This window comes from Muntiacus reevesi, chromosome 1 (assembly GCF_963930625.1).
Source record: "Muntiacus reevesi chromosome 1, mMunRee1.1, whole genome shotgun sequence".
Lineage (NCBI taxonomy): Eukaryota > Metazoa > Chordata > Mammalia > Artiodactyla > Cervidae > Muntiacus > Muntiacus reevesi.
Window position 1 is genome coordinate 198,538,064 of NC_089249.1, and position 23,955 is coordinate 198,562,018.

Sequence of the window (23,955 nt, forward strand, 5' to 3'; positions counted from 1 at the left end):
TTTAGTGCTATTCCTGTCAAAATCTCTGCAAGATTTTTGGATAAATACAAGCCAGATTTCTCTAATGTCCAGGCAGCCTAACAGGCCTCCTGGAAATTGTGTCACTTTCTAGTCTCATTCCTTCACAGCTCTGGCGCCAGATCCCTTTCTCTCCCTTCCAGACCTTTGCTTAGGCAAGTGCCCCTGTTGATGCCCCCACATCACACCAACAGCACCCCCCGGCAGCTCCCTCCTCTGTTCCCTGACTCCAACCAGGCCTCCCTGACTCCCTGACTCCTTGCAGGGACCAGAGAGACCGGGATTTCCCTAGAATCCTTGGACCTGCCCAGCCCAGCCCCCGCCCAGGGCTGGCAGGGGAGGGAGCTCTGGAGCTGACAGAAGAGAGGAAATTCCCTTGGAACCTGTTTCTCAGCTTCCTGGCTCAGCTGGGGCACCCGCTGGAGGGAGAGGCCAGGCCGGGCCGAGGACCCTGGCCCGTCATGGCCTTGGCCCTTAGCCCGCCCCGGGTCCCCAAGCCCAAGAGTGCCCTACCCTCGCACTACCATGAGAGCTTCCTGGAGAAGAAGGGGCCCCGAGATCGGGTAAGACGGGCTGGGGAGCTGACACTGCTGGACGGCCCCTGGGCAGGTGCGGCACCTCTCTGAACCTAGACCTCCCCAGCCTGCGGAGGAGGGTGGGGTGGGTGCTGGTTGGGGCAAGGCATGGACTCGGGGCTGGGAAAGGTTCTGTCTGTCTGTCTGTCTCTCCCTGACTCTGATCTGAGCTCTTTCTCTTTCTGTGTCTCTCCCTGCCTGGCTCTATTGGTCTCTTTCTGAATCTCAGATATAAACAGGATTGGGGACTTCCTCCAGGAAGTAGGGGGGGTGTCTTCTGACACCACTCCCCACCCCCGCATCCCTCCTCCCCCAGCCCTGAGCTAACTCTGTGAACCTTAGCCACAGGGGTCAAGGTCCATACAGATTGCAGGTGGGGAGAGTGAGAGGTACTGGGGGCTGTGTCCTACAGGACCAGATGCCAGTCAGGGGCCCAATGAGTGTGTGAGTGTGTGTATGTGTGTGTGTCCTTCTCAGAGTAAAGCTCGACCCCTCCAATCCGCTAAGCCCCACCCTCATCTCCCACTAGGACCCAAACCAAGCACCCTTTTCCCTGCCTTTGCCCTGGAAGTTTCCTCCTTTCCTTCTGCCTTCATGCATTCAAATCCTCCCCAGCCTAGAAAGCACTAGAGGCAGGAGATCTCAGGGGTTAAGAAAGAGAGTTTATTTATCTGTGAACACACCTCGAAGCATGTAAGGGATCTTGGTTCCCCAACCAAGGATCAAACCCACACCCCCTGCAGTGGAAGCCAAGGGTCTTACCACTGGACTGCCAGGGAAGTCCTAGGCAGGTACCATAATTATCTGCTATTTTATTGGTGGTGAAACTGAGGCACAAAGAGCTTAAACAGCATTCAGTGGGTGACACACAACTGGTGTATGACAAAGCAGATGAGTTTGTTCACTTACTGCTTTCTTCCCAGTGCCTGGCACACAGCAGTTCTTCAGGAAATGATAGTCAAATGTATGTGTGTATCTAGGATGTATCTATGGATGGACAGATGGGTGGGTGGGTGGGTGGACAGACAGGTGCTGCTGCTACTGCTAAGTCACTTCAGTCGTGTCCAACTCTGTGCGACCCCATAGACAGCAGCCCACCAGGCTCCTCTGCCCCTGGGATTCTCCAGGCAAGAGTACTGGAGTGGGTTGCCATGTCCATCTCCAGGACAGACAGGTGAAAGGATGGATAAACACAAATATACTTGGGAGACACTGCAGGTTTGGTGCCAGATCACCACAATAAAGCAAATATTGCGATAAAGTGAGCCATATGAATTTTTTTTCATTTCCCAGTGCTTTATAAAAGTTATGTCGACACTAGTCTGTACCCTGTTGTGTGTAATAGCACTATATCTTTTTAAAAATTAGCTCATAATCATCTGCTTTCTTTTTAATTATTTACTTCTTTATTTTTGGCTGCGCTGGGTCTTTGTCGCTGTTCGAGGGCTCTCTCTAGTTAAAGTCAGGGGAGGCTTCTCTGTAGTTGCAGTGCACGGCCTTCTCATTATAGTGGCTTTTCTTGTGGCAGAGCATGGGCTCTAGGGCGTGTGGAATAGCACTGTATCCTAAAAAGACAATGCACATAACTTAATTTTAAAATAATGCTTTTGGAAAAATGATACCAGTAGACACTTTCTTGACTCAGGATAGCCACAGATCTTTAATTTGTTTAAAAACAAAACCCCACTATATCTGTGAAATACAATAAAATGAAGCATGCCTGTAGACAGGTGGATGGATGGATGGGTGAGTACATAAGTGGATTAAAGAATGGATGGATGAATGAATCAATAGGTGGCTCGATGGATAGATGATCAGTGTCAATATAAGAGCTATCCTCATTGTGAAAGTTAGTCACTCAGTCATGTCCAACTACTTGCGACCCCATGGACTGTAGCCCACCAGGCTTCTCTGTCCAAATACTAGAGTGGGTAGCCATTCCCTTCTCCAGGGGATCTTCCCAACCCAGGGGTCGAGCCCCCGTTGGTCTCCTGCATTGTAGGGAGATTCTTTACCATCTGAGCCACCAGGGAAGCCTTTATGGACTCATTAATTTACTTCTCCCTTCGGGAAGTCTTCCCCGATTTAGCAATTTGAAGTCCTCTCTCCTCCTCTGCAATCTCTTGGCCCAGGGTCTGTCTCTACCTGAGGGTGCTAATTTCTCTTCTCCGGAAGATTTTAGTGTCTCTGCTTTCTCTGTGGGCTGCCCTGGTGGCTGCAGGTGATGAAGGAAACCATGTAAAGATCTGGGAGAAGCATGTTCAGGCAAAGAGCCCAGCAGGTGCAAAGGTCCTGAGGTAGAGAAGGATGGAGGTGCCCAGCTCTGCCACTTCACCTCCCTCTCTTTCTTCACCTCTGGTTCACAGGATTACAAGAAGTTCTGGGCAGGCCTTCAGGGCCTGACTCTCTATTTCTACAACAACAATCGGGACAGTAAGGTAAGGATGGAAATTAAGCCTCAAGAATTGGCCTGCCCTTGATCCCAGGACCTAACAGAGGGTGTGGACAGGATGCCCTAGCTGGAGGGGATGAGACACTCAGACTCTGTCTTCTGTGCTCTCAGCATGTGGAGAAGCTAGATCTAGGAGGCTTTGTGAAGCTCACAGATGAGGCTCCCTCGGGGAACTCCCATGACCCTGGCACCCACTTCTGCTTGGTCCTTCGGAACCAGGAGATCAAGTTCAAGGTAAGTCTCTTAAGGAGGGGCTGGTGGAAGACCATTCCTCCATGTCACACCCACCATTAACACATACCAGCACAGAGTCAACATAGAGTTTATCACTGGGCAAATCATTAACCTCCCTGGGCCTTAGTTTCTACAAATGAAAAATGAGATAATGTGTGTAAAGTGCCCAGAACACAATCTGATCCACAAGGACCACAACTGCCATCATTCAGTCTCCAGTTAACATCATTGAGCACCTATCGTGTTCCAGACACTCTTCTTAGTCACAGCAGTGACTAACACAATTAAAAATTCCTGTGCTTAGAACAGTCTCTAATATCATGTTCAGTCGCTAATTTGTGTCCGACTCTGTGAACCACATGGACTGCAACACACGAGGCCTCCCTGTCCAACTCCCAGAGCTTGCTCAAACTCATGTCCATCGAATCAGTGATGCCATCCAACCATCTGATCCTCTGTCATCCCCTTCTCTTCCTGCCTTCAGTCTTTTCCAGCATCAGGGTCTTTTCCAGTAAGTCAGTTCTTCACATCAGGTGGCCAAAGTTTTGGAGCTTCAGCTTCAGCATCAGCCCTTTCAGTAAATATTCAGGGCTGATTTCCTTTAGGATTGACTAGTTTGATCTCCTTGCAGTCCAAGGGACTTCTCCAGCATCATAATTCAAAAGCATTAATTTTTCGACTCTCAGCCTTCTTCCCAACTCTCACATTGGTACATGATTACCGGAAAAATCATAGCTTTGATTTTATGGACTGTTGTCAGCAAAGTGATGTCTCTGCTTTTAATTATGCTAACATGATATACAAAAATAAACTAAAAATGGATTAAACACCTAAATGTAAGACCATGTACTATAAAACTCCTAGAGGAAAACATAGACAGAACACTCTTTGACATAAATTGCAGCAGTATCTTTTTGGATCCAGTTCCTAGAGTAAAGGAAATAAAAACAAAATAAACAAATGGGACCTAATTAAACTTAAAAGGTTTTGCATAGCAAAAGAACCCAAAAAGACACCTATAGAATGGGAGAAAATATTTGCAAACAATATGACTGACAAAGGATTAATCTCCCAAATATACATACAGCTCAATATCAAAAAAACAATCAACTCAAACAAAAAATGGGATATCTAAAGAGACATGTCTCCAAAGACATAAAGATGGCCAAGAGACATGTGAAAAGATGCTCAACATCGCTAACTATTAGAGAAATGCAAATCAAAACCACAATGACACTGATCAGAATGGCCATCATCAGAAAGTCTACAAATAATAAATGCTAGAGAGAGTATGGAGAAATGGGAACCCTCCTGCCCTGTTTTTGAGAATGAAAATTGATGCAGCCAGTATGGGGAACAGTATGGAGGTTCCTTAAAAAACTAAATATAGAGCTACCATATGGTCCTGCAGTCCCACTCATGGGCATATATCAGGGGAAAACAATAATTCAAAAAGATACACGTACCCCTATGTTCATGAAGTGAAGTGAAGTGAAAGTCACTCAGTCGTGTCTGACTCTTTGTGACCCCATGGACTACACAGTCCATGGAATTCTCTAGGCCAGAATACTGGAGTGGGTAGCCTTTCCCTTCTCCAGGGGATCTTTCCAACCCAGAATCGAACGCAGCATTTACAAGAGCCAAGACACAGAAGTAACCTAAATGTTCTTCAATGGAAGAATTGAAAAAGATGTGGTACACACACACAGTGGAATATTACTCAGCCAGTAAAAAGAACAGAATAATGCCATTTGCAGCAACATGGATGGACCTAGAGATTATATACAGAGTGAAGTAAGTCAGAAGGAGAAAGACAAATACCACATGATATTGCTTATCTGTGGAATCTAAGAAAAAAATGATACAAATGAACTTACATACAAACAGAAATAGTTCCACAGTCATAGACAACAAATTTATGGTTACCAAAGGGGAAAGGAGGGGAGGAATAAATTAGGAGTTTGAGATTAACATATACACATTACTGTATATAATATAGATAAGCAAGAATGACCTACAGTGAAAACTATATTCAGTATTTTAGAATAATATATAAGGGAAAAGAGTCTCAAAAAGAATCTCATAGGGACTTCCCTGTGGTCCAGTGGTTAAGACTCCACCTTCTAATGCAGGAGGTGCAGGTTCCATCCTTCGTTGGGGAAATAAGATCCCACATGCTAGTTGGTATAGCCAAAAAATTTTTTTAAAGAATCTCATATATAAAATACATATATATATCACTTTTCTATATACCTGAAAGTAACACATTATAAATCAACTATACTTCAATTTAAAAAAAAGAAAAGAAAAGAAATACCTGCCTTTGTAGAGTTTACATTCTTGAGTCTTATGGTGGAATCATACAATAAAAAATAAAAATGTGTAAAAAGATGGAGTATTAGATGGTGGCAGATGCTAGGGAAACAAGTGCAAGGGAAAGGGGATGGGGGCTCAGGGCTGCGATGTTAAGAAGTGTGAATGGGTCTTCTTATTGAAGACCTGAAGGAGGTGAGGAAGCCAGCAGTATAGAGATCTGAGAAACAACTTCAGCAGTAGAAACAGAATGTGCACAGGCCCTGAGGCTGAACTGTGCCTGGAATGTTGGAGGAACAGTGAGAAAGCCCCAGTGGCTGAAGCAGAGTGAGAAAGGAGGAAAGAGGGAGGGAATGAGGGCAGGGGGGGGATGGGGCAGGTTATGTAAGACCTGTGGGCTACAAGGAGGACCTGAGTTTCTACCTTGAGGGAGGTAGAAATCAAGGGAGGGTTTCACACATAGGAGATGTATGATCTACGTTTTTTTTGAAATGTTGATGTGAACTTCCCTGGTGGTCCAGTGACTCAGAATCCACCTGCCAATGCAGGCGACTCGGTCCAGGAAGATTCCACCTGCTGTGGAGCAACAGTTATGCGCTACAACTATTGAGCCCAAGTGCCACAACTACTGAAGCCCATTTGCCCTAGAGCCCATGCTCTGCGACAAGAGAAGCCACTGCAATGAGAAGCTTGCAAACTGCAACTAGAGAAAGCCTGAGTGCAGCAATGAAAACCCAGCACAACCAAAATAAATTAATTATATTAAAAATCGTTGATGTAATAACATTAAAGAATAGTACCCCCATATTACTAAGGACGTATATTCATACATCATTCTAAATTAACCTGTTCAACATTTAATTTTCATAACAAACCTCGGAAACAGGGATGCTTATTCCTTACTCCCATTTCACAGATGGATAGCCCAAGGCTCTTCAGCCAGGCATACTTTTTCTTTTGCTCCCCAGGTAGAGAGTCTGGAGTCTCGTGAGATGTGGAAAGGCTTCATCCTGACAGTAGTGGAGGTAAGCGTGGTCAACCTCGGCCCTTCCCTCTCTCCTTCCCCACTTGGCCTGCTCAGAAATCCTTTTTAAAATTTCCATTCCCCAGACAAACCTCTCAACCTCCTCATTAGTCTCAAACTGGCAGCCTCTGAACCAGGTGTAAACCATCTGCGTTTTGTTTTGCCAACAAAGTGCTATAAATTTAAAAGTCAGCTGCTGTCGTTTAAAAACCAGGAATGTTAGCAAACAGCCCTGATTTCTATGTTACTCAATTGCTCCCCGTCTGGCCCTACGGCCGTTGAGTTTGAGAGCCTCCATGCTAGCATTTGCTCTGTCCGTCCCCCATCACGGAAGTCCTCTCTAAGCCCTTTCTGCCCCTGAGGTGTCAGGGGGCTCGGGAGCCCCCTCCAGACCTGGGTTCCATTCTGGCTACATCCGCACCTTGGCCTCCGTGTGCCCCCTGTGACGCAGTCACAGGCGCCCATTCCCTGATCGCCCCGATCCCGGTTCAGCTCCGCGTCCCGTCCAACCTGACGCTGCTGCCAGGACACCTGTACATGATGTCCGAGGCCCTGGCCAAAGAGGAGGCCCGCCGTGCGCTCGAGCTGCCATCGTAAGCGCCCGAGGGTCTCCAGGACGGTGGCGGGCTGGGAAACATGGGGCCGCGGAGGGCAGTGAATGGGGTCTCCTGGCGTTGGGTCTTGGGTACACGGTGCACCCGGCAGGGGTGGGGATTGGGTCCCCACAGCTGGGAGCCCGACTGGGTGTCTGGGGCAGTTCTAGGTTCCTGACAGCGGGTCTGGGCCTTCAGGGGAGGGTTTAGATGCCGGGGTGGCGGGTCTGGGGCTCTGAGTGTCGGCCTCCGTTCCCGGAGGGCAGGCATGGGCTTCCAGAGGCAGAGTCTGGGTCTGTAGGGGTGAGGTAGGGTCTCCTGGGACCAGGTGACAGACAGGCGAGCTTGGCTGGGTGCCCAGGGGCGGGGTTACGTTGGGAGGGCGTGGCTGTATCTCTGGGGGCGGGGCCTGCCCCAGTGAGTGACGTTGCCCGCCCCAGGTGCTTCCTGAAAGTGAGCCGACTGGAGGCGCAACTGCTCCTGGAGCGCTACCCCGAGTGCGGGAACCTGCTGCTGCGGCCCAGTGGGGACGGCGCGGGCGGCGTGTCGGTCACCACGCTCCAGACGCTCAATGGGTGCGCACGCGCGGTTTCGGGTGGGCGGGGCGTCGGGTACAGGGGCGTGGTCACGTTGTGGGCGGGGCCTCCCAGTGGAATCTATCAGGGTTTGGTTCTCCCGGAGGACATTGCCAGGAGAAAGGTCTTTCTTGAATTGAAGGTGGAGTCTTTTGAGGGCCTAATCCCCCGCCGAGAGCCACGCCAGGACGTGGGGTGGTCAGGGTTAGGCCCTTCTTGGGGGCGGGGCCCGAGCGAGGGACGGGCCCTTCCTTGTCCTACAGCCAGGTCATGCACTCGCTCCCTACCCTGTCAGGACGCCGGTGGTCAGGCATTACAAGGTGAAGCGCGAGGGCGCCAAGTACGTAATCGACGTGGAGGAGCCGGTGAGCATTGGGCCGGGTCCGGGGAAGGCAACGGCGTCGGCTGCGCCCCTTCCACGCCGGCCCTGATAGCATCGCCTCTCTGACCCCAGTTCTGCTGCACCTCGCTCGAAGCAGTGGTCAACTATTTCGTGTCGCACACCAATAAGGCGCTGGTGCCCTTCCTGCTAGATGAAGACTATGAGAAAGTGATAGGTTGGTAGAACCTCAGGGAACTCGGTTGGGGGGAGGGCTCAGTCCACGCCTCTCCCGCCCCCTCCCCAACCCGGACACCCTTGGGTCAGCCCCCAGCTGCCGTGCCTCCTCCAGGCCGCCCTCTCTGTTCCAGGCTTCGTGGAGGCGGATAAAGAGAATGGCGAGAGTGTGTGGGTGGCGCCCTCGGCCCCCTCCACCCCCGGCCCAGGTGATGCCCCCTCCCCGCGGCCGCCGCTGGGGCAGAGTGGGAAAGGATCTAGGACCCTCATGGCTCCACCTGTGCCCAGTCTTGTACCTAGAGCTGCAGGGACCCAGAAAGTACCCAGACCCTGTCCTCTAGGTGCTTCCAGGTTATGTAGGGAATGGACAGGGCTGGGCACACACACTCGCAATCCTGAGAGGTTGAACGTGGGGCTGGAAGGCGAGGGGGTGGGAGAGCGCGGGGGTGGGGGTGCAACCTAGAGTTGGGGAGAGGAGGAGGATGGGCAGAGTGGGGGAGGGGGAGTCTTCTTGGAAGAGTGGGTGTTTCCTAAATTTCTCAAAGGATTTCATTAGGAAGAGATGGGAAATCAGGCTGGGAGGTGGTCCAGATTATGGAGCAAAAGGAAGAGATTAGAAGAGTGGAAAGGTCTGTGGGATGAGCAGTATGGTCTTCCCTGGACTGGGCAGATGCTGAGGACCCCGCATGCATGACACATACACAAATGTATGTACAATGTACACAAATGTACATACATACACACATGCCACTCATGAACATAAACCTGTGTGTCCACCTGTATAATGAGAAGTTCCTATGTAAACAGTGGCTCCACCCATGCATAAACATGGGTATCATACAGTTCCAGTCCCATGTAGCACACATATATATACTTCAAGTCACAACCACGTGTGTACACACAAAATGCAGACATATCCACTCATGAGCACAGATTCAGACCTTTACAGATACATGTGTGTACACACTAATATAGACAAGTGCTGTAACACATGCCTTAGCATCCATGAGGTATCATGCATGCACGAGAGTATAAACCCTTCACTGAGCAGTGCTTAGTCCCTCAGTTGTGTTTGACTCTCTGACCCCATGGACTGTAGCCCACCAGGCTCCTCTGTCCATGGGGATTCTCCAGGCAAGAATACTGGAGTGGGTTGTCATGCCTTCTTCCAGGGGATCTTCTCAAACCAGGGATTGATCCCAGGTCTCCCGCATTGCCGGTGGATTCTTTACAGGCTGCGCTACCAGGGAAACCCTTTACTTACATGCAACTTAACGAAATTCACCCAGTGTCCATGTATTGCTACCCAAGGACACACATCCATAGACATAAACAGGCCATGCCCAGACACACATGCATGGAGACACAGGCCTGTATGCAGGTGTGCACACACACATCCCCACCCGTGTCTCTGTTCCACCTGGGCCCCGACAGTGACCACAGTTTCCCACCAGGTCCTGCACCCCCCAAGGGTGGCCCTAAGCAGCTGCCTCCCACATCCATCACGCCTGCGCCCAGTCAGGACAAGCTGCCTCCACTACCGGACCAGGATAACAACTATGTCATCCCCATTGGAGACACCCCAGCTGCCAGCTACGTGAATGACGATGGTGGGTGGGGGACCGGGGTGGCTAGAGCTGGCCAAGGGTAGCAAGCTGGTGACCGGATGTGACATACTACATCTCTGTCCACACAGTGCCTTCCCCGAGTCGACCAGTTGTTCCGAAGCCCAGGCGGTTGGCCAAGCTACAGGCAAAGCTTCCAAAGCCACCTATTGTGCCCAAGTCAGGTATGGGGTGGGGGTTCCTCCTCCCAGCCCTTCCCCTTTGCAGCTGAGGGTGGGCCTCAGCCTTCATCTGTCTGTTCCTGCAGAGCCCAAAGGCCTCAACAGTGGCCCAGCCAGGAAGCTGGCAGCCAGCTCAGCACAGGCTTTCTCGCCCACCACAGGTAAGGGGTCAGTGTAAGAGGGCTTCTCAAGTGGGGGACCCAGGTGGTCACACTTTGGAGCACTCCATGCTAGGTTTAATGCTCTGCTGGGTCCATCTTGAAGTTCCTCATGGCCACTGAACACATTTTCATCTTATGCTGCAGTGGTCCTGGGTGTATATAAGCAGGGAAAGCCTAGACTGGGGGTCTCTGGTGCCACTGGAGCCTCAGGTACCCCTGCCCTCATTCTCAGGGCTGGCAGATGTGACAGCAGAACTGGAAGAGAAACTGCAGAGGAGGCGGGCACTGGAGCAGGCAGCCGAGCACGTGGCAGACCAGCGGGTCCGTCTCCAAGCGCCACACACCAGTCAGGCGGATCCCTCCTCCCAGAATTAAAGCTCAAGTGACCCCAGGAGCTGTGTTTGGCTTGGCTGGGTGGGGGTCTGTTAGATGACTGCCACAGAGGGTCCCAGTGGTCCTCAGCTCAGCAAAACCTGCCTCCTGACCCTGTAAGAAAAGCTCCCAGCTTTTTTACGGCTGTGCCTCATAGCTTGTGGGGGGCTTCCCTAGTGGCTCGGTGGTAAAGAATACACCTGCAGTGCAGGGGACATGGGTTCAATCCCTGCATCAGGATGATCCCCTGGAGTAGGAAATGGCAACCCCCTCCAGTATTCTTGCCTGGGAAATCCCATGGACAGAGGAGCCTGGCGGGCTATAGTCCGTCGGGTCTCAAAGAGTTGGACCTGACTTGGGGACTAAACAAGTTTGTGAGATCTTAGTTCCCCGACCAGGGATTGAATCCAGCCCTGTGCAGTGAAAGCACAGAGTCCTAACCATTGGACTGCCAGGGAATTCCCAAGAAATTTCCCATTTTACAGCTGAGAAAGCTGAGGTCTGGAGAGGACCGGGCACAGCCAGTGCCACCTAGCCCCAAAAAACCAGCAGCACCGCCTGGCCAGTGTTTGACCTTTATTAGGAGGTGAGGTGTGGAGGAGGGCCCAACCCAGATGCCCACTCTCCATCAGTGACCCCCCATCAGGAGTTAAGGCTCCAAGCAGCAAGTGAGAGGAGGGTGCCCAGCTGAAACAGCCGAGGCCTGGAGGCGGCCCCCGAAATCTGCCCGCTGATGGGCAGTCCAGGGGCCTAGGTGAGGCTGGTGTTGGAGCTGCTAGTGGCACTGCCCCGCTTCTGCAGGCAACGCACGGAGCTGGGGACCTGCAGGCCGGTTGTCACATGGAAGCTGCCACACCACACCTGGGGGACAGTCAGGGCAGGGAGAAGGGGACAGGCAGGCTCAGCAGGAAAGCCAACCCTCACACCACCCCGCTCTTACTTCCCTGGGCCCCTGACAAGGCCTCACCGTGAAAGCTGGGAGCAGCGGCTGTGTGAACTTGGCCTTGAAGGTGTGCAGCAGCTGTTTGGTGCGGCCATTGTAGAAGGACAGGAGGCCTGGGGTGGAGGGCAAGGGCGACAAAGGGACCGGTGAGAGTAGTTGGGCAGAGAGAGAAAAGTGGAGAAGGGTGGCCAGAGAGGCCAGTGAGGGCTCAGAGGGGATCACCTTGATGGAAGTCGCAGTGCACACCCAGGCAGTCAGGCACGGGGGCGTCCAGCATCTTGGCCTTGTTGGCATGTTTGGCAGTGAAGCTGACCTGCAGCCAGTTGTTGACGTGCAGGCACCAGGACGCAGCCGTCTTGCCCAGCTGCTCGAAGCGACCCAGGCTACGGTAGGCCACCCCCACGCCAAACGCTTTGCTGTCTGGCTCGTAGCGCACCTCCCAGTAATGTTCCCCGCCGTCAATCAGCGTGTCCCCTGGGGGATGGGGCGGGCAGGGGGACTGGGTAGAATTGGCTCCTGGGTGCCCTTTCAAAATGGGCAGCCAGACCCCAGCTCTTTCCTCCAGACACTGCCCGGTCCCCAGCTATCCCGTGCCTCCCTAGGTATCTGACTAAGCCCAGATAAGTCTCCAAGCCTCAGCGAGATATCAGTTAATCTATACCCTCCCAGGATCTTGGATCCAGATTCTTGTGACTTCAGCGATTTTCCCATCCAGCTGTTCCTGCGCTGCAGCTTCTCCACCCACTTCTGCCCCACAAGACCACAGCTCAGCTCCTCACTCAGTCCTGGAAACCAGCTACTCTCAGGACTTCCCTGGTGGTCCAGTGGTTAAGACTCCGCTCTCCCAATGCAGGGGCCTGGGTTCCACCCCTGGTCAGGGAACTAGATTCCACACGCTACAACTAAGAGTTTGCATGCCACAACTAAAGATCCTGAGTGCCGCAACTGAGACCCGGCACAGCCAAAAAAATAAAAAAAATTTAAAAACCCAGCAACTCCCTAACTTCATCTCCCACTCTTATCACCTCCCAGGTATTACAGACCACACTGGCCTCTCCATAGATCCCGACCTCTTTCTCAAGGTCTTTTCTCACGACAGTGGTGATTTATAGGAACTCCTGTTCCTCCTCAGATTCCAGCTTCTCCTTCACAGTAGCCAATCAGTCCTGTGGTGCCAATATCTCTCACGCTAGTCATTCTCTCCACTTCTCAGACTCAGCTACTCTCTCTGGCTCCTCCACTCACCTTAAGCCACTCCCCCAAGCCCGTGTCTTGCTTCAGCTCCTCCACAAACCTGGCTAGCCACAGGCAACTATTCTTTCCAGCTACTCCCTGGGTCTCAGCTACTCCCTGGGTCTCATCTACTCCACAGACCTCAGGAAATTCCCCGTTAAGCTACTGCCCAGCTCTCCCCAGTCTAGAACATCCGTAAGTTCTGACTTTCCCCCAATGACCCCTCAGCCCCAAATCTTCCCATTCCCCCAATGGGAAGATTGTTATCCTCACAATAACACATCACTGGTACTGTTCCCACAGAAGTTTTTTTTTTTTTACACCTGCCTCAGTTTCCCCAGCCAAAGGAATTCCCTCCCACCAACCCCCATCAGGGCCCTGCCCAGGCTTCTCTCTACTCTGGTCTTCCCTCCTCCTTACCCAGCACTGTGTAGGACTCAGCTGTGAAGCGATCCCGTCCCCCACGACCCGAAGGCATCCTCTTGGGAGATGGAGTACCTCTGTGGGTGACAGGAAGGGGAAGTCTCAATTCAGACCTCACCTCTCCCATAGGAGGGCTTCCCTGGTCCACCCCAGTCACCATGAACTTTTCATCTTTCCTGGACTGTGTGTGGTCCTTTTCATACACAGGGTATCTCATGTTGGAACATACCTGTGCCCTTCCACATCTAGAAAAATCCTATTCGACCATCAAAACCCACTTCAAAGATTCCTCTCCCTTCATTCATTCTTTGGGCTCCCCCCACTCCATGTCCCTCCCTCTACCCCAGGCCTGACCACGCTGGACTCTGTATGTCCATGTCCAGCTTGATCTCCTCCACCAGAGACTCAGGGAGGGGAGGGGGCAGGCTACCTGGCTGGGGAGTTGACGGGAGACGCCGTCCGCCCCTTGCCATCTTTCTCGCGAGCTTTGATATCCTGCACCTTCCCGCCCATGGCGTCCCACTCCACGGAGAGATCATCCACCCGCAGGTTCTGGTGGGATGTGGACGCATCCAGGCGGAACATGAACGCTGGGGCCAGGCAGACACAGGAGTCACAGAGATGGGAAAACCCAGAGACACAGAGAGAGACAGAGAGACAGACAGTGACCAAGACAGACCATGACAGGGACAGAGAACAGAAAGAAACAAAGGAACAGAGACTAAGACCAAGAGAGAGAAAGAGAGAGAAATGGATAAAGGTTCAGAGATGGAGAGAGATGGAGACAACAGGCAGAAAAGCACCAAGAGACGAGACGGGGAAGGGCGGAGCGGGCAGAACATGTAGCCAGAGGAGTGAAAGCCAAGGGCTAGTTGCTTAAAGGTCTCCCAGGTCTGAAGCCATTTTCAAACCACTGTGCTGCCCTGTGCTTTCACTGGGGATTAATCCCAGAAAAGGGGCTGCGCTATAGCATGACAGAGCTAAGCTAGAGTGCAGCAACGACTTCCTACCCGAACATGCAAAGGTATCATCACTGTGGGGGGCTAAGAAATCTATCTTCAGTACTGATACCCTATTTCCAATTCTATAGAGCACTTAGCTATTTTTTTTTTTTTTTTGAAGAGTGAGTTAGAGAGAGAAAGAGAGAGAGGGGGAGTGTGTGTGTGTGTCAAAACCATCCAGGTATGATGCGATCAACTGCAAATGCAAAGAACAATACCAAGTTTATACCAGACACTCAGGCTAAGGAATCTACTATGGATTGAGCACTGAGCTTCCCGGCAACCAGGGCAAAAAGGGCCACAGAACCCTGATTAGAAGATTCTCATTAGACACCAGTCCCTGGAGCCCTGGGAGTGAGTGGTTATGGAGTCACAGCGAGGGTAGGTACGGGAGTCAGTCACCTGGTGTCTCCAGGGTCACTGGCTCGGAGAACTCGCCTGAAACTGCCTTATTACAGGCCTTCACACGGAAATTCATGTATTTCATGTCAAACTTGAGACCTGCAAGGCAACAGAGAGGGCTTAACATTGTGTATTCTCTGAGTTATAGATTAGAGGCCCAAGTGTCCCACAGTCATCCCACCACCCCTCCTTCTAAGGAGCATCTTGTAGACCAGGTAACCCTGAGAAGTCATCCCTGTCCTCACTCACCTGTGAGGCTATGGATCACTTGGCTCCCCTGTAATCCACACTGGCCAATCAGGATGCTTTAAGGCTCAGTCACAGCAATTGGTCCAGGGATAGGCACATGACCCAAACTGACCAATCAGAATCTGCCCTGGGACTCTGGCTGATAATAGAGTGAGCGGAGTCCCTCTTTCCTCTGAACTAGCCAACTAGGACGAAGCCACTCCTGGGAAAATTTGCCACCATGTTGGCAACGCTACTTGAGAATGTCTGCTTTCTCAGAGCCAACAAGTGTCTAGAACTGAGCTGAGTGAGCCATATGCTGGAACTCCTGGATCTAGCCATGACCAGTGCCTTAAAGATTTTCCCTAATAGTATCCTTTTAAAAAGTTATTATTAATTTCTTCTAATCTTAAAAAAATGAAAGAAACTATCAAACTGTCTTCCCCCTCATGCAAAACCTCTTTGGAGATATGTCCAGACCTCTCTCAGTGGCTTCACTCTCTCTCCCTCTTCTGGGCTTGTCAGTCCTCATCTAGTAGGTTCCCCTGGCTGACCACTCCTTCCTTCATGGAACATTTTTCCTTGGCAGTCATGGCACTGCCCTCTACTGACTGCTCCCTCCGACTGCTCCCTCTTGGTCTTTGCAGGCTCCTCTGTAGTCTCAAATGTTTGGGTGACTCAGTCTAAGACTCTGCTCACCCTTTTTGTTTTTGTTTTTTTTTTTTTCTTCTTCTTCTTTTTTTTTTTTTCTAGTCAAGTGAAGCAGTGGGAGTGGAGAAGGAACAAAGAAATCTGTAACTGGCTGTGATCAATTAATTGTAAACACCACTGCGCTCAGACCAGCCCCTTCACCCTTAAGACACTATCTGCCTACCCACTGAGCACCCTCAGCTCAAGCTCTAGCTCAGACCACGTGTCCAGTTGCCCCGGGTGTTCCTTGCAGGATGCCTTCTCTGGGCATTCCAAACAACACTCAGAAATCCATGTTCTGAAACCTCTCATAGGTCCCCTTGCCCTCAGGGTAAGTCCCTATCCCTCTTCTCCCCTTTCCCTACAGATGTTCCCTCTGCAAAGTTAACTAGTTCCAGACACAAAGGCTCAGTGTTCTGTCCTCTGAGCCCTTGATCAGGCTGTTCCTTGGCCTGGAGCTCGGTCTCCCCGGCTTCTCTTTTGGGCCTCGACTTGGCTGTTACTTTCTCCAGGTGCCCACCCAGACTACCTCACGCTTTCTTAAATCCCCTTCTCTGAGTTCTGCAGTTTGCTCAGCAGCGCCACCTACTGCTCCAGCGCTAAGTAGAAAGTGTGTCTGACTGACACACTGTCTCCATCGTGTCTGACTGACCACATGAGCTGTGCAGCCTGCCAGGCTCCTCTGTCCATGGGATTTCCCAGGTGAAAATACCGGAGTGGGTTGCTATTTCCTTCTCCAGGGGATCTTCCCGACCCAGGGATCGAACCCAGGTCTCCTGATTGCAGGCAGATTCTTTACCCTCTGCCAGATTCTTTACCAGGGAAGCTAAGACTACCACCCAGAAGGCTTGGATTCTGAATCATGAACCTATCCAACTTTTCACAGTGGGTGTCTGTTTCCTAGTCTGTAACCTAACAATCATTTTTCCCACACCGAGCAGGGTTCACATAAGGATGAGATGGCCCAAGGAATATAAGTTATAAGAACTTAACCAAAACCCTCCTGTCTTCCAAATAGTCAACAAGATAGTAGGTGGATTGCAAATAACCACATGGGTTATTTACATAGGTGAGTGAATTTATCATCTTCAATATCACAGGTCTTGTGAGGGACTTAACTTCCTGCCCAAAATCCATAGTGAGTGAATTCCTCGGGGCAGGAAGTTTCAGAGGGGTAAAGTAGATGCATCTGGAAGCCTATGATGGAGAAGCTCTACATTTTGATTGTGGTGGTAGTTACACAAATTTACATAGGGGATAAAATTACATACAGGATTACACATGTACATGCAAATCAGTGCTTGCTAAACTGGTAAAACTGATGAAAAGTCAATCAACCCTGCAGACTATACTCACGTCAGCTTCCTGGTTCTGGTATTGAACTCTAGTTATGTAAGCTGCCACTACAGCTACAAATATATATATATTTTGTAAATATATTTCATTGTATATATATATGATTTGTGCTCAGGCTGTCCAACTCTTTGTGACCCCACGGACTGTAGCCTGCCAGGCTCCTCTGTTCATGGGATTTCTCAAGGAAGAATACTGGAGTGGGTTGCCATTTCCTTCTCCAGGTGATCTCTTAAGTCTTCTGCATTGGCAGGTGGATTCTTTACTACTAGCGTCACCTAGGAAGCCCCGTGTGTGTGTGTGTGTGTGTCTGTGTGTGTGTTTGTGTGTCTGTGTGTGTGTGTATACACAATGAAATATTATTCAGCCTTAAAAAGAAAGGAAACTAACACCTGTTACAACACGGTGAACCTTGAGGACAGGATGCTCAGTGACATAAGCCAGGCACACTGTATGACTCCATCTAGATGAGGTACTTAGAGTAGTAACAGTCCCAGGGATGGGAATTAGAATGGTGGGTGCCAGGGACTGGGGAGAGAGGGATGGAAGTTAGTGTCTAATGGGGACAGGGGAATTTCCTGGTTGTCCAGTGCTTAGGACTCTGTGCTTTCACTGCCAAAGGCAGGGGTTCGATCCCTGGTCAGGGAACTAGGATCCTGCAAGCCATGTGGTAAGGCCAAAATTTAAAAACAAAACAAACAACAACAATAACAAAAACTAATGGGGACAGTTTCAGTTTTGAAGCTGAGAAGTTCCGGAGATGGATGGTGGGGGTGATCGTAACACAACATTATGAATGCACTGAATAGCTGATCTGTACACTTAATGGTGACCGTGGTGGATTTTACCTTATGTGTATTTTGCCACAATAATTTTAAAAAAAGACCGGGGAAAAATGGGATGTGTTTATTTTTATTTCCATGCAAAGGGTAAGCTGAGAGCTTCTCAGGCCCACTTCTTGGCTGCTGGCTTTCCTTTCCTGCAATTAGCATGCTTATTATTAAGCTTGTATGCTAATTACAGATTAGCTGATTATAGCCCAAGAGCCCTGGTGATAGTTATCTTGTCAGGGAGACTCTCCCCACCCTTGAGGGCTTCCCCCTGGCTCAGGATGGTTTCTTAACTCATTAGGGACCCCTGATTTTACCCTCCTCCAGACCCTCCCCTACCAGCTGGATGGATTCCCCCAGTCTTTCTGCTTTCGTGTAAGTGCCAAGGAAATCCTCAGGTCCTGGGAGGATGGTTCCCTGAACACCAGCTCCACGAGAGGAGGGGTTCTCAGGCACTGTGTTTACTACTCTAAGGACAATGCTTGGTACCCTTCAGGGACTAAATCAAAATGAATGAATGAATGATGGATCATAGAGATAAGACAGGGATGGAGCACACCCTTTCCAGGTGCTTCACTCAGTTCCCTCATCTGTAAAAAGCTGACAATAACACACTCATTACATGTGGGTAAAATGCTTAGCACATAGTAAGCCCTCAGTACATGGTGCAGGGCTGTCACCAGCATGGTTTTCCTTATTATATCAGTTACCCCCCATCAGCCCAGCAGAGCCTTGAGGACGGTCCACAAGCCCCAGGTGGACTCATGGGGAAGGCTGAGCTGCGCTTACCGGTCAGGGTGTACTCCGTTTGCCGGATCCCCTCGATGACCATCCAGGGCTGGTCCTCCTTGAGGCGGGGCGGGCCCTCAAAGTTGGTCCGCCGATATTCCAGCACGAAGTGGTCAATCTTGTTGTCCTCGTCTGGCATGCGCCACACCAAGGTTACACAGTTGTCGGCCACTAGGGACTCGGCCAGGTCGATCACAGGGGCGCTAGGCACTGCCCAGGACAGAGGAGAGAGGGGTCTCAGGGTGCGGGGCGGGGGACGGGGACAGGGAAGCCTGCAGGGGCGGGCCTGGCTGTAACCCTGCCACACACTAGACCTTCTTGGGGTCTGGGCGTCCTCTAGATACTAGGATTAGGGGCGGGGCTTCTCTGGGTTCTGGAGCCTGGGGGTGGAGCCTCCTCAGGGTTTCACCAAAGGGTGTGGGGCAGAGAAGAGCTTTCTCAGGGTTCAACCAACGAATACTTGGGCTTCCCTGAATCCCACCATTTAGAGGTAGTAAGTTTCCAGAATGCTACCAATTGGGGTGCGGCCTCCATGGGACTCCACCCCTAGTGGATGAGGATGCTTTAGGACTCCACCACAGGGTGGGGCTTCCTTGTGGCTCCACCCACTGGGGGGTGGGACTCCTCAGGGCTCCAAGTCAGGGCGGGACCTTCTGCGGTTTCCACAAATGGTTGTCAGCCTTATTCTGATTGTCATGCCTTGTCTTGGGACCCTTTCCTACACTTTGGGATTTTTTTTCCCTACGATCCAGTGAGTTCCCCTCTCACCAGGCAGGAACGTGAGTGCCTGCAACATCCTCCGCTCCTGTGCAAAGTCCACCATGAGATGACTCATGTTGTCGCTGACCTTGGCTTTCAGTGACAGCCGGAAGGCGGGGGCCATTGTCACACTGCAGGGAAGGAGGTGGAGGCAGCCTGCACACTGCAGGGAAGGAGGTGGACGCCCGGGCCTAGTCCCCCGAGGTGTGTGTAGGGGGCCCCCCTCCCCCTTGTTGTGGTCCGGTGCCCTGGGCAAGGGACCCTCACCTGGGTGTTCCCACCTTCACAATGGGGGTGGGGCAATAGGGTGGGAGCCAGGTCCCAGCGTCTTACCCATCTTTGATTTGCTTGGCAGCCTAGAAAGAGGAACAGAACAAAAGCCAAAGAACTGAGTTGGCTGAATCAGAAACCCACTACATAGACAAGACTGAGGCCCAGCCGGGTGTCCATGTGTCAAAGTGCCCCAGCACGGGGGCATAAAGCCTTAGCCGGACCCTGATGGGATGGGAGGCAAAGACAGGCTCCCACCCCTATCCCCACCTCTTGCCTAGTGCCCAGTACACACAGCTGACTGATTCAGCAAATGAAAAGATAGGCTACCCAGTTAAATTTGCATTGCAGATGAACAATAAATAAATATATACTTTTTAGTATAAGGAGGTCCTATCCAATATTTCAGATATACTTACACTAAATATTGGATGTAACATATTACTAAAAAATTAATTGCTTGTTAAATTTGAATTTCAAATACTGAATAAATATTTTAGTGTAAATATGTCCCAGGCGACATTTGGGAAATACTTAAACATTTGCTTGAGATATACTAAAAATTTTATTCATTCTTTTTTTTTTAATTGGAGTATAATTTCTTTACAATGTTATGTTAGATTCTTCTGTACAACAAAGTGAAGCAGCTGTGTGGATACACGCATACATGCTCCCTCTTGGACTCCTCTCCCACCTCCTTCCCGTCCCACCCATCTAGGTCATCACAGAGCACCAAGCTGGGCTTCCTGTGAGTTTTAGATCTACCACAAAGAATTCTTATTTTAGCATATGTCCTACCAATGATGTTTAGGATGTACTCAGACTAAATACCGCATGGGCCATAATCACAGTATAACATTACTTGTAGTTGATCTGAAATGCAAACGTATCTGGGTGGCCACTCTGGCTCCCGAGGTGCCCACCTGGGGAAAGTCCTTGCTGTCAGTGGCCAGCAGGGTCTGGTTGGCCGTCTCCAGAAGCTCCTCCGAGCTCTCCAAGGCTCGCGTGCAGGCAGCCAGCTGGTTCTGCAGGTGCCATGCCACCAAGAGAAGAGACACCTTACTCAACGGCATCAGACCCTCCCAGGGCTCCTCATTGCCTTGGGGATCTGGGGTACCATGTCTTTCTCCAACTCCAGGTGGGAGATGGAGGCGAGAGGGAGTTTGGGCCAATCTGCGGGCAGGACATCAGAACCATTTGGGGATCCCTTCCTTAGAAATGGACATGCGGAGGGACTTCCCTGGTGGTAAGTGACTAAGACTCCAAGCTCCCAAGGCAGGCGGCCTGGTTCAATCCCTGGTCAGGGACCTAGATCCCACATGCTGTAACTAAAGATTCCACATGCTGCAACAAAGACCCAGCATAACCATATAAATAAAATAAGTGAATTTGTGTGTGTGTGTGTGTGTGTGTGTGTGTGTGTGTGTGTGTGAATATTTTTAAAAAAGCAGCAGACATGCCTAGGTCAAATCTGAGCCTAGTGCTCCACATTCCTTGTGGATGGGCATCCAGGGGGCTAGGAGGTGGCCCAGGAAGTGCTGCTGTCACCCTGGTGACCCCAGCTTGGAATCTGAGACCTCAGCTTGGAATCTGAGACCCCAGAGGAGCCATAGCGGGTGTTTGGCAAGAAGTGATGCCCTCAGATTTGAGGGACCAGTGGGAAGGGCTGAAAAATTGGAAGTGCGAGATGAAGACAGGTGGGGAGGAACAGCCAGATGTAGAGGTGGGGCTGCAGCAATGGAGGGGAGAAGGGATTAAGAGGGAGAGCAGGTGGGTGGGGGATGGATAGGTCATGGCCAGGGAGGGGGCTGGGAAGAGCCCAGGGAAAAGCGGAGGTGTGGCTGACACCACTGGACGGTCTGGCTCATGACACCAGGGACACTGGAGGCCCCTCTGGGAGGGGGCAAGAGAGGAGGAGCAGGTTCGGAGGAAGACGTTGAGGCCGGTCGGGCTCTGGGGAGTGTGGAGGGGATGGCGTCTGGGAGGGAGTCTGGGAGAACACCCCCCCGCCCCAAATCACACACACCTGTAGCTCATAGGTGCGGCTGGCGCGGTCCTGCTTTATCTTCATGAGCATGCCCTCCTTCAGCTCCTCCAGGAGGGAGAAGAGGGACTGGAACTCGGCTTCCAGGTCCTCCTGCACCTTGGCCGAGTTTGCCTTGGAGAGATGAGGTGAAGTCAGAGTGGCCGGGACTGGCCACTGAGCTGCTGCTCAGACAGGCAGCAAGGCCCAGGGTCTCCAAGGGCAGGTTACCTCTATAGCTGCCCTTCCCCCTACCCTGGGAGCAGGGGTGACTTCCTCACCTCCACGTTCAGCAGCATCTGCTTGAGGGAGTAAATGAAACTCTGGATCTCTTCATTTTTCACAGCCAGTGTTGTGATGATCTTCCTCAGAGCCTCCTGCCCCCAGGGAAGCATGCACAAACGAAGTCCCTCAGCCTGGCCAGGGCTCCTTGACTTGAAGCTCCCCCTTTCTGTTCTCCAGGGATCCAGGGAAGGGATGTGGGAGCCACTGTGCCAAAAAGCTTGGGCACCACCCAAGGGCAGGCCCTGGGTGGAGCTCTGGCCCTACAGCCCTCAGGGAGCAGCAGCAGGCATCAGGCACATTGAGCCCGCCCATTTCACAGCGGAGGAAACTGAGGCTCTGAGAGAACTTCTCAGGAAGCACAGACCCTGGGCCCTGGCCAGGTCTGCCTGAGTGCAAAGCTTTCAACCAGGTAGTTATATCCTGAGGGGGAGGGGCATGATTGGGGTAAGGAGCTAACTCCGGGAAAGAGACCCCAGAGGAAAAGGATGCCCGCAGAACATGGGTTCATCTGGAAAAGGGGAGACGCTAGGGAATCAGGTAAGTGGAGAAAGGTAAGAAGGTCTGGGGGAGGGGATGCCGGGAGAGGAGGCCGGCGTGGGTGGGTGCTTCTAGGGCCTGCAGCCCTAACCCAGGCCTCCCACGGGTCCTTTTTCTGGGGGCACGGGATTGGTGGGGGTCACCTGTGCTGAGCTGGCGGGGCGCCCTCCGAGGCGGGGCGTGGTCAGGGTCGGGACACCTGGTCCGCAGTCCCGATGGAAGGCGTGGGTGATGGAGTCAAGGCTGGGTCCCTGATACTGGGGGGGCGTGGGGGCCATGAAGGGGATGCGCCTAAACTCAGGCCAAGATGATGTGGGTCGTGGCTAGGGTGGGGGGCTGCGGCGTCCAGAATGGGGGCGAGATCCGGGCGTGGTTGCGGCGAGGGTGGGGCTTGGGCCGCAGAGCAGCTGGGGTCGGGGGAGGCTGGGAGGACGCTGCGGCATCACCTGGTCCCCCTCCTCTCGTCCACCCCCGCTTCGGACCGCGCCCTGCCCCGCCCGGGTCTTACTTTCTGGTCCTCCATGGCTGCAGCCCAGGTTGTCCCGGCCCGGCCCGCGGGCCCCACTCGCTCTTCTAGTCCCCAAGCTGCCTTTGCCGCTGCCGGTAGCCAATGGCCCGCCGAGCCCTCGCCGCCGCCGCCGCCGTGCCCCCAGTCAGCGCTCCATCACTGGCCGCAGCGCGCAGGCGCGCCCCTCGCTGCAAGCTGGGAAATGTAGTCTTTCTTGCGCTGGGGTCGCGGAAGGCCGAGACCCTCAGAGCCTGGGTCGTCGTAGGAAATATTGCTAATGATGCCTGAGCTGGAGAGAGCTCAGAACTGGGAGGCAGGATTCCTGGGTTCAACTGCCCTGTGACCTTGAACCTGTCCCTGGTTCTGTGCCTCATTCTCCCAACTCTTTCACCCCTGCAACTTCTCAGCTACCATTCAAAATGGAATTTCATCGCCACATTTCCGGCCCGCCATCATGGCCAGTAGACCTGGCTCCACGACTACTCAAGCCTCGCATTTACTGAAAAGCCAAAGTCTTTTGCCTAAGCAGATGTTCAGCTTCCAGTGTTGCCTTTCTCTCCCCACATCACAGCTGAACTCCTAAGCATCCCACAGAGCCCCAGGCTCTCACATCTCCTCCAGAAGCCTCTCTGCCTGCCCAGAATCCAAAGGGCAAGGAGGAGGCTGGTAAGCTCAGTGTATGATGTGGGGCAGAACACCACCACAGGGGCCTGTTTGTGAGTGATGGGAACAGTTCTGCCAAGAACACTGACCTTCTTCTTTCTGGTGGGTAAAAAAAAAAAAAGGTGATACTGTGGTTGGGAGTGAGACATTGAGGTCTAGGAGTCTGCCTTCTCCTCCCGGGGTGGGTACAGCTAGGCGAGGGGTAATACGTGCAGGGCCGAGAAAAAGTCTGGAGACTATAAAGCACCCCCCTTTGCAAACTTCTCCCAGCTGTAGGGGCAGGTATCCGCCCCGCCCTCCCCCGCCACCTGCCGTGGGACTCAAAACCATTAGCAGAAATCCATTCCCTTGAACCCCAA

At 51.9% G+C, this 23,955-nt stretch overlaps 2 protein-coding genes across 5 annotated transcripts; one reads left to right on the plus strand and one right to left on the minus strand.

Annotated features, from left to right (window-relative positions):
* The first annotated feature begins 354 nt into the window (after nucleotides 1-354).
* Nucleotides 355-13,096, plus strand: STAP2 (signal transducing adaptor family member 2). Of its 4 annotated transcripts, XR_010660872.1 has the most exons (14): nucleotides 356-581; nucleotides 2,960-3,031; nucleotides 3,157-3,279; nucleotides 6,561-6,617; nucleotides 7,109-7,209; nucleotides 7,650-7,784; nucleotides 8,080-8,149; nucleotides 8,239-8,341; nucleotides 8,475-8,549; nucleotides 9,795-9,950; nucleotides 10,037-10,129; nucleotides 10,213-10,287; nucleotides 10,520-11,990; nucleotides 12,272-13,093. XR_010660872.1 is itself a non-coding variant. In XM_065918024.1 (13 exons), the coding sequence occupies exons 1-13, from the start codon at nucleotides 480-482 to the stop codon at nucleotides 10,660-10,662; spliced, it is 1,305 nt and encodes a 434-aa protein (XP_065774096.1). In that variant the 5' UTR covers nucleotides 356-479; the 3' UTR covers nucleotides 10,663-13,093. The 4 variants fall into 4 exon arrangements, 3 of the variants coding, with proteins under 3 accessions (XP_065774098.1, XP_065774096.1, XP_065774097.1); XM_065918024.1 differs by having other exon boundaries at nucleotides 10,520-13,093; XM_065918026.1 differs by lacking the exon at nucleotides 3,157-3,279 and having other exon boundaries at nucleotides 355-581; nucleotides 10,520-13,096.
* Nucleotides 11,410-23,051, minus strand: FSD1 (fibronectin type III and SPRY domain containing 1). Its single transcript, XM_065918023.1, has 13 exons — nucleotides 22,934-23,051; nucleotides 21,885-21,980; nucleotides 21,607-21,738; nucleotides 20,504-20,605; nucleotides 19,644-19,666; nucleotides 19,320-19,441; nucleotides 18,552-18,761; nucleotides 14,662-14,760; nucleotides 13,689-13,848; nucleotides 13,256-13,335; nucleotides 11,825-12,076; nucleotides 11,627-11,715; nucleotides 11,410-11,520 (listed from the first exon to the last, which is right to left on the minus strand). Exons 1-13 carry the CDS (start codon nucleotides 22,946-22,948, stop codon nucleotides 11,410-11,412), a joined length of 1,491 nt encoding a protein of 496 aa, XP_065774095.1. The 5' UTR covers nucleotides 22,949-23,051.
* Between the last annotated feature and the right edge of the window lie 904 nt (nucleotides 23,052-23,955).

Coding starts and splice junctions, on each gene's coding strand:
- FSD1 (XM_065918023.1), bottom strand. Junction 20,606..21,606: donor GCCGCACCTATGAGCTACAG/GTGTGTGTGATT, acceptor TGGCACCTGCAG/AACCAGCTGGCTGCCTGCAC. Junction 11,521..11,626: donor CGCTGCTCCCAGCTTTCACG/GTGAGGCCTTGT, acceptor ACTGTCCCCCAG/GTGTGGTGTGGCAGCTTCCA.
- STAP2 (XM_065918024.1), top strand. CDS start 480: ATGGCCTTGGCCCTTAGCCCGCCCCGGGTCCCCAAGCCCAAGAGTGCC. Junction 3,032..3,156: donor ACAACAATCGGGACAGTAAG/GTAAGGATGGAA, acceptor CTGTGCTCTCAG/CATGTGGAGAAGCTAGATCT. Junction 10,130..10,212: donor ACCTATTGTGCCCAAGTCAG/GTATGGGGTGGG, acceptor CTGTTCCTGCAG/AGCCCAAAGGCCTCAACAGT.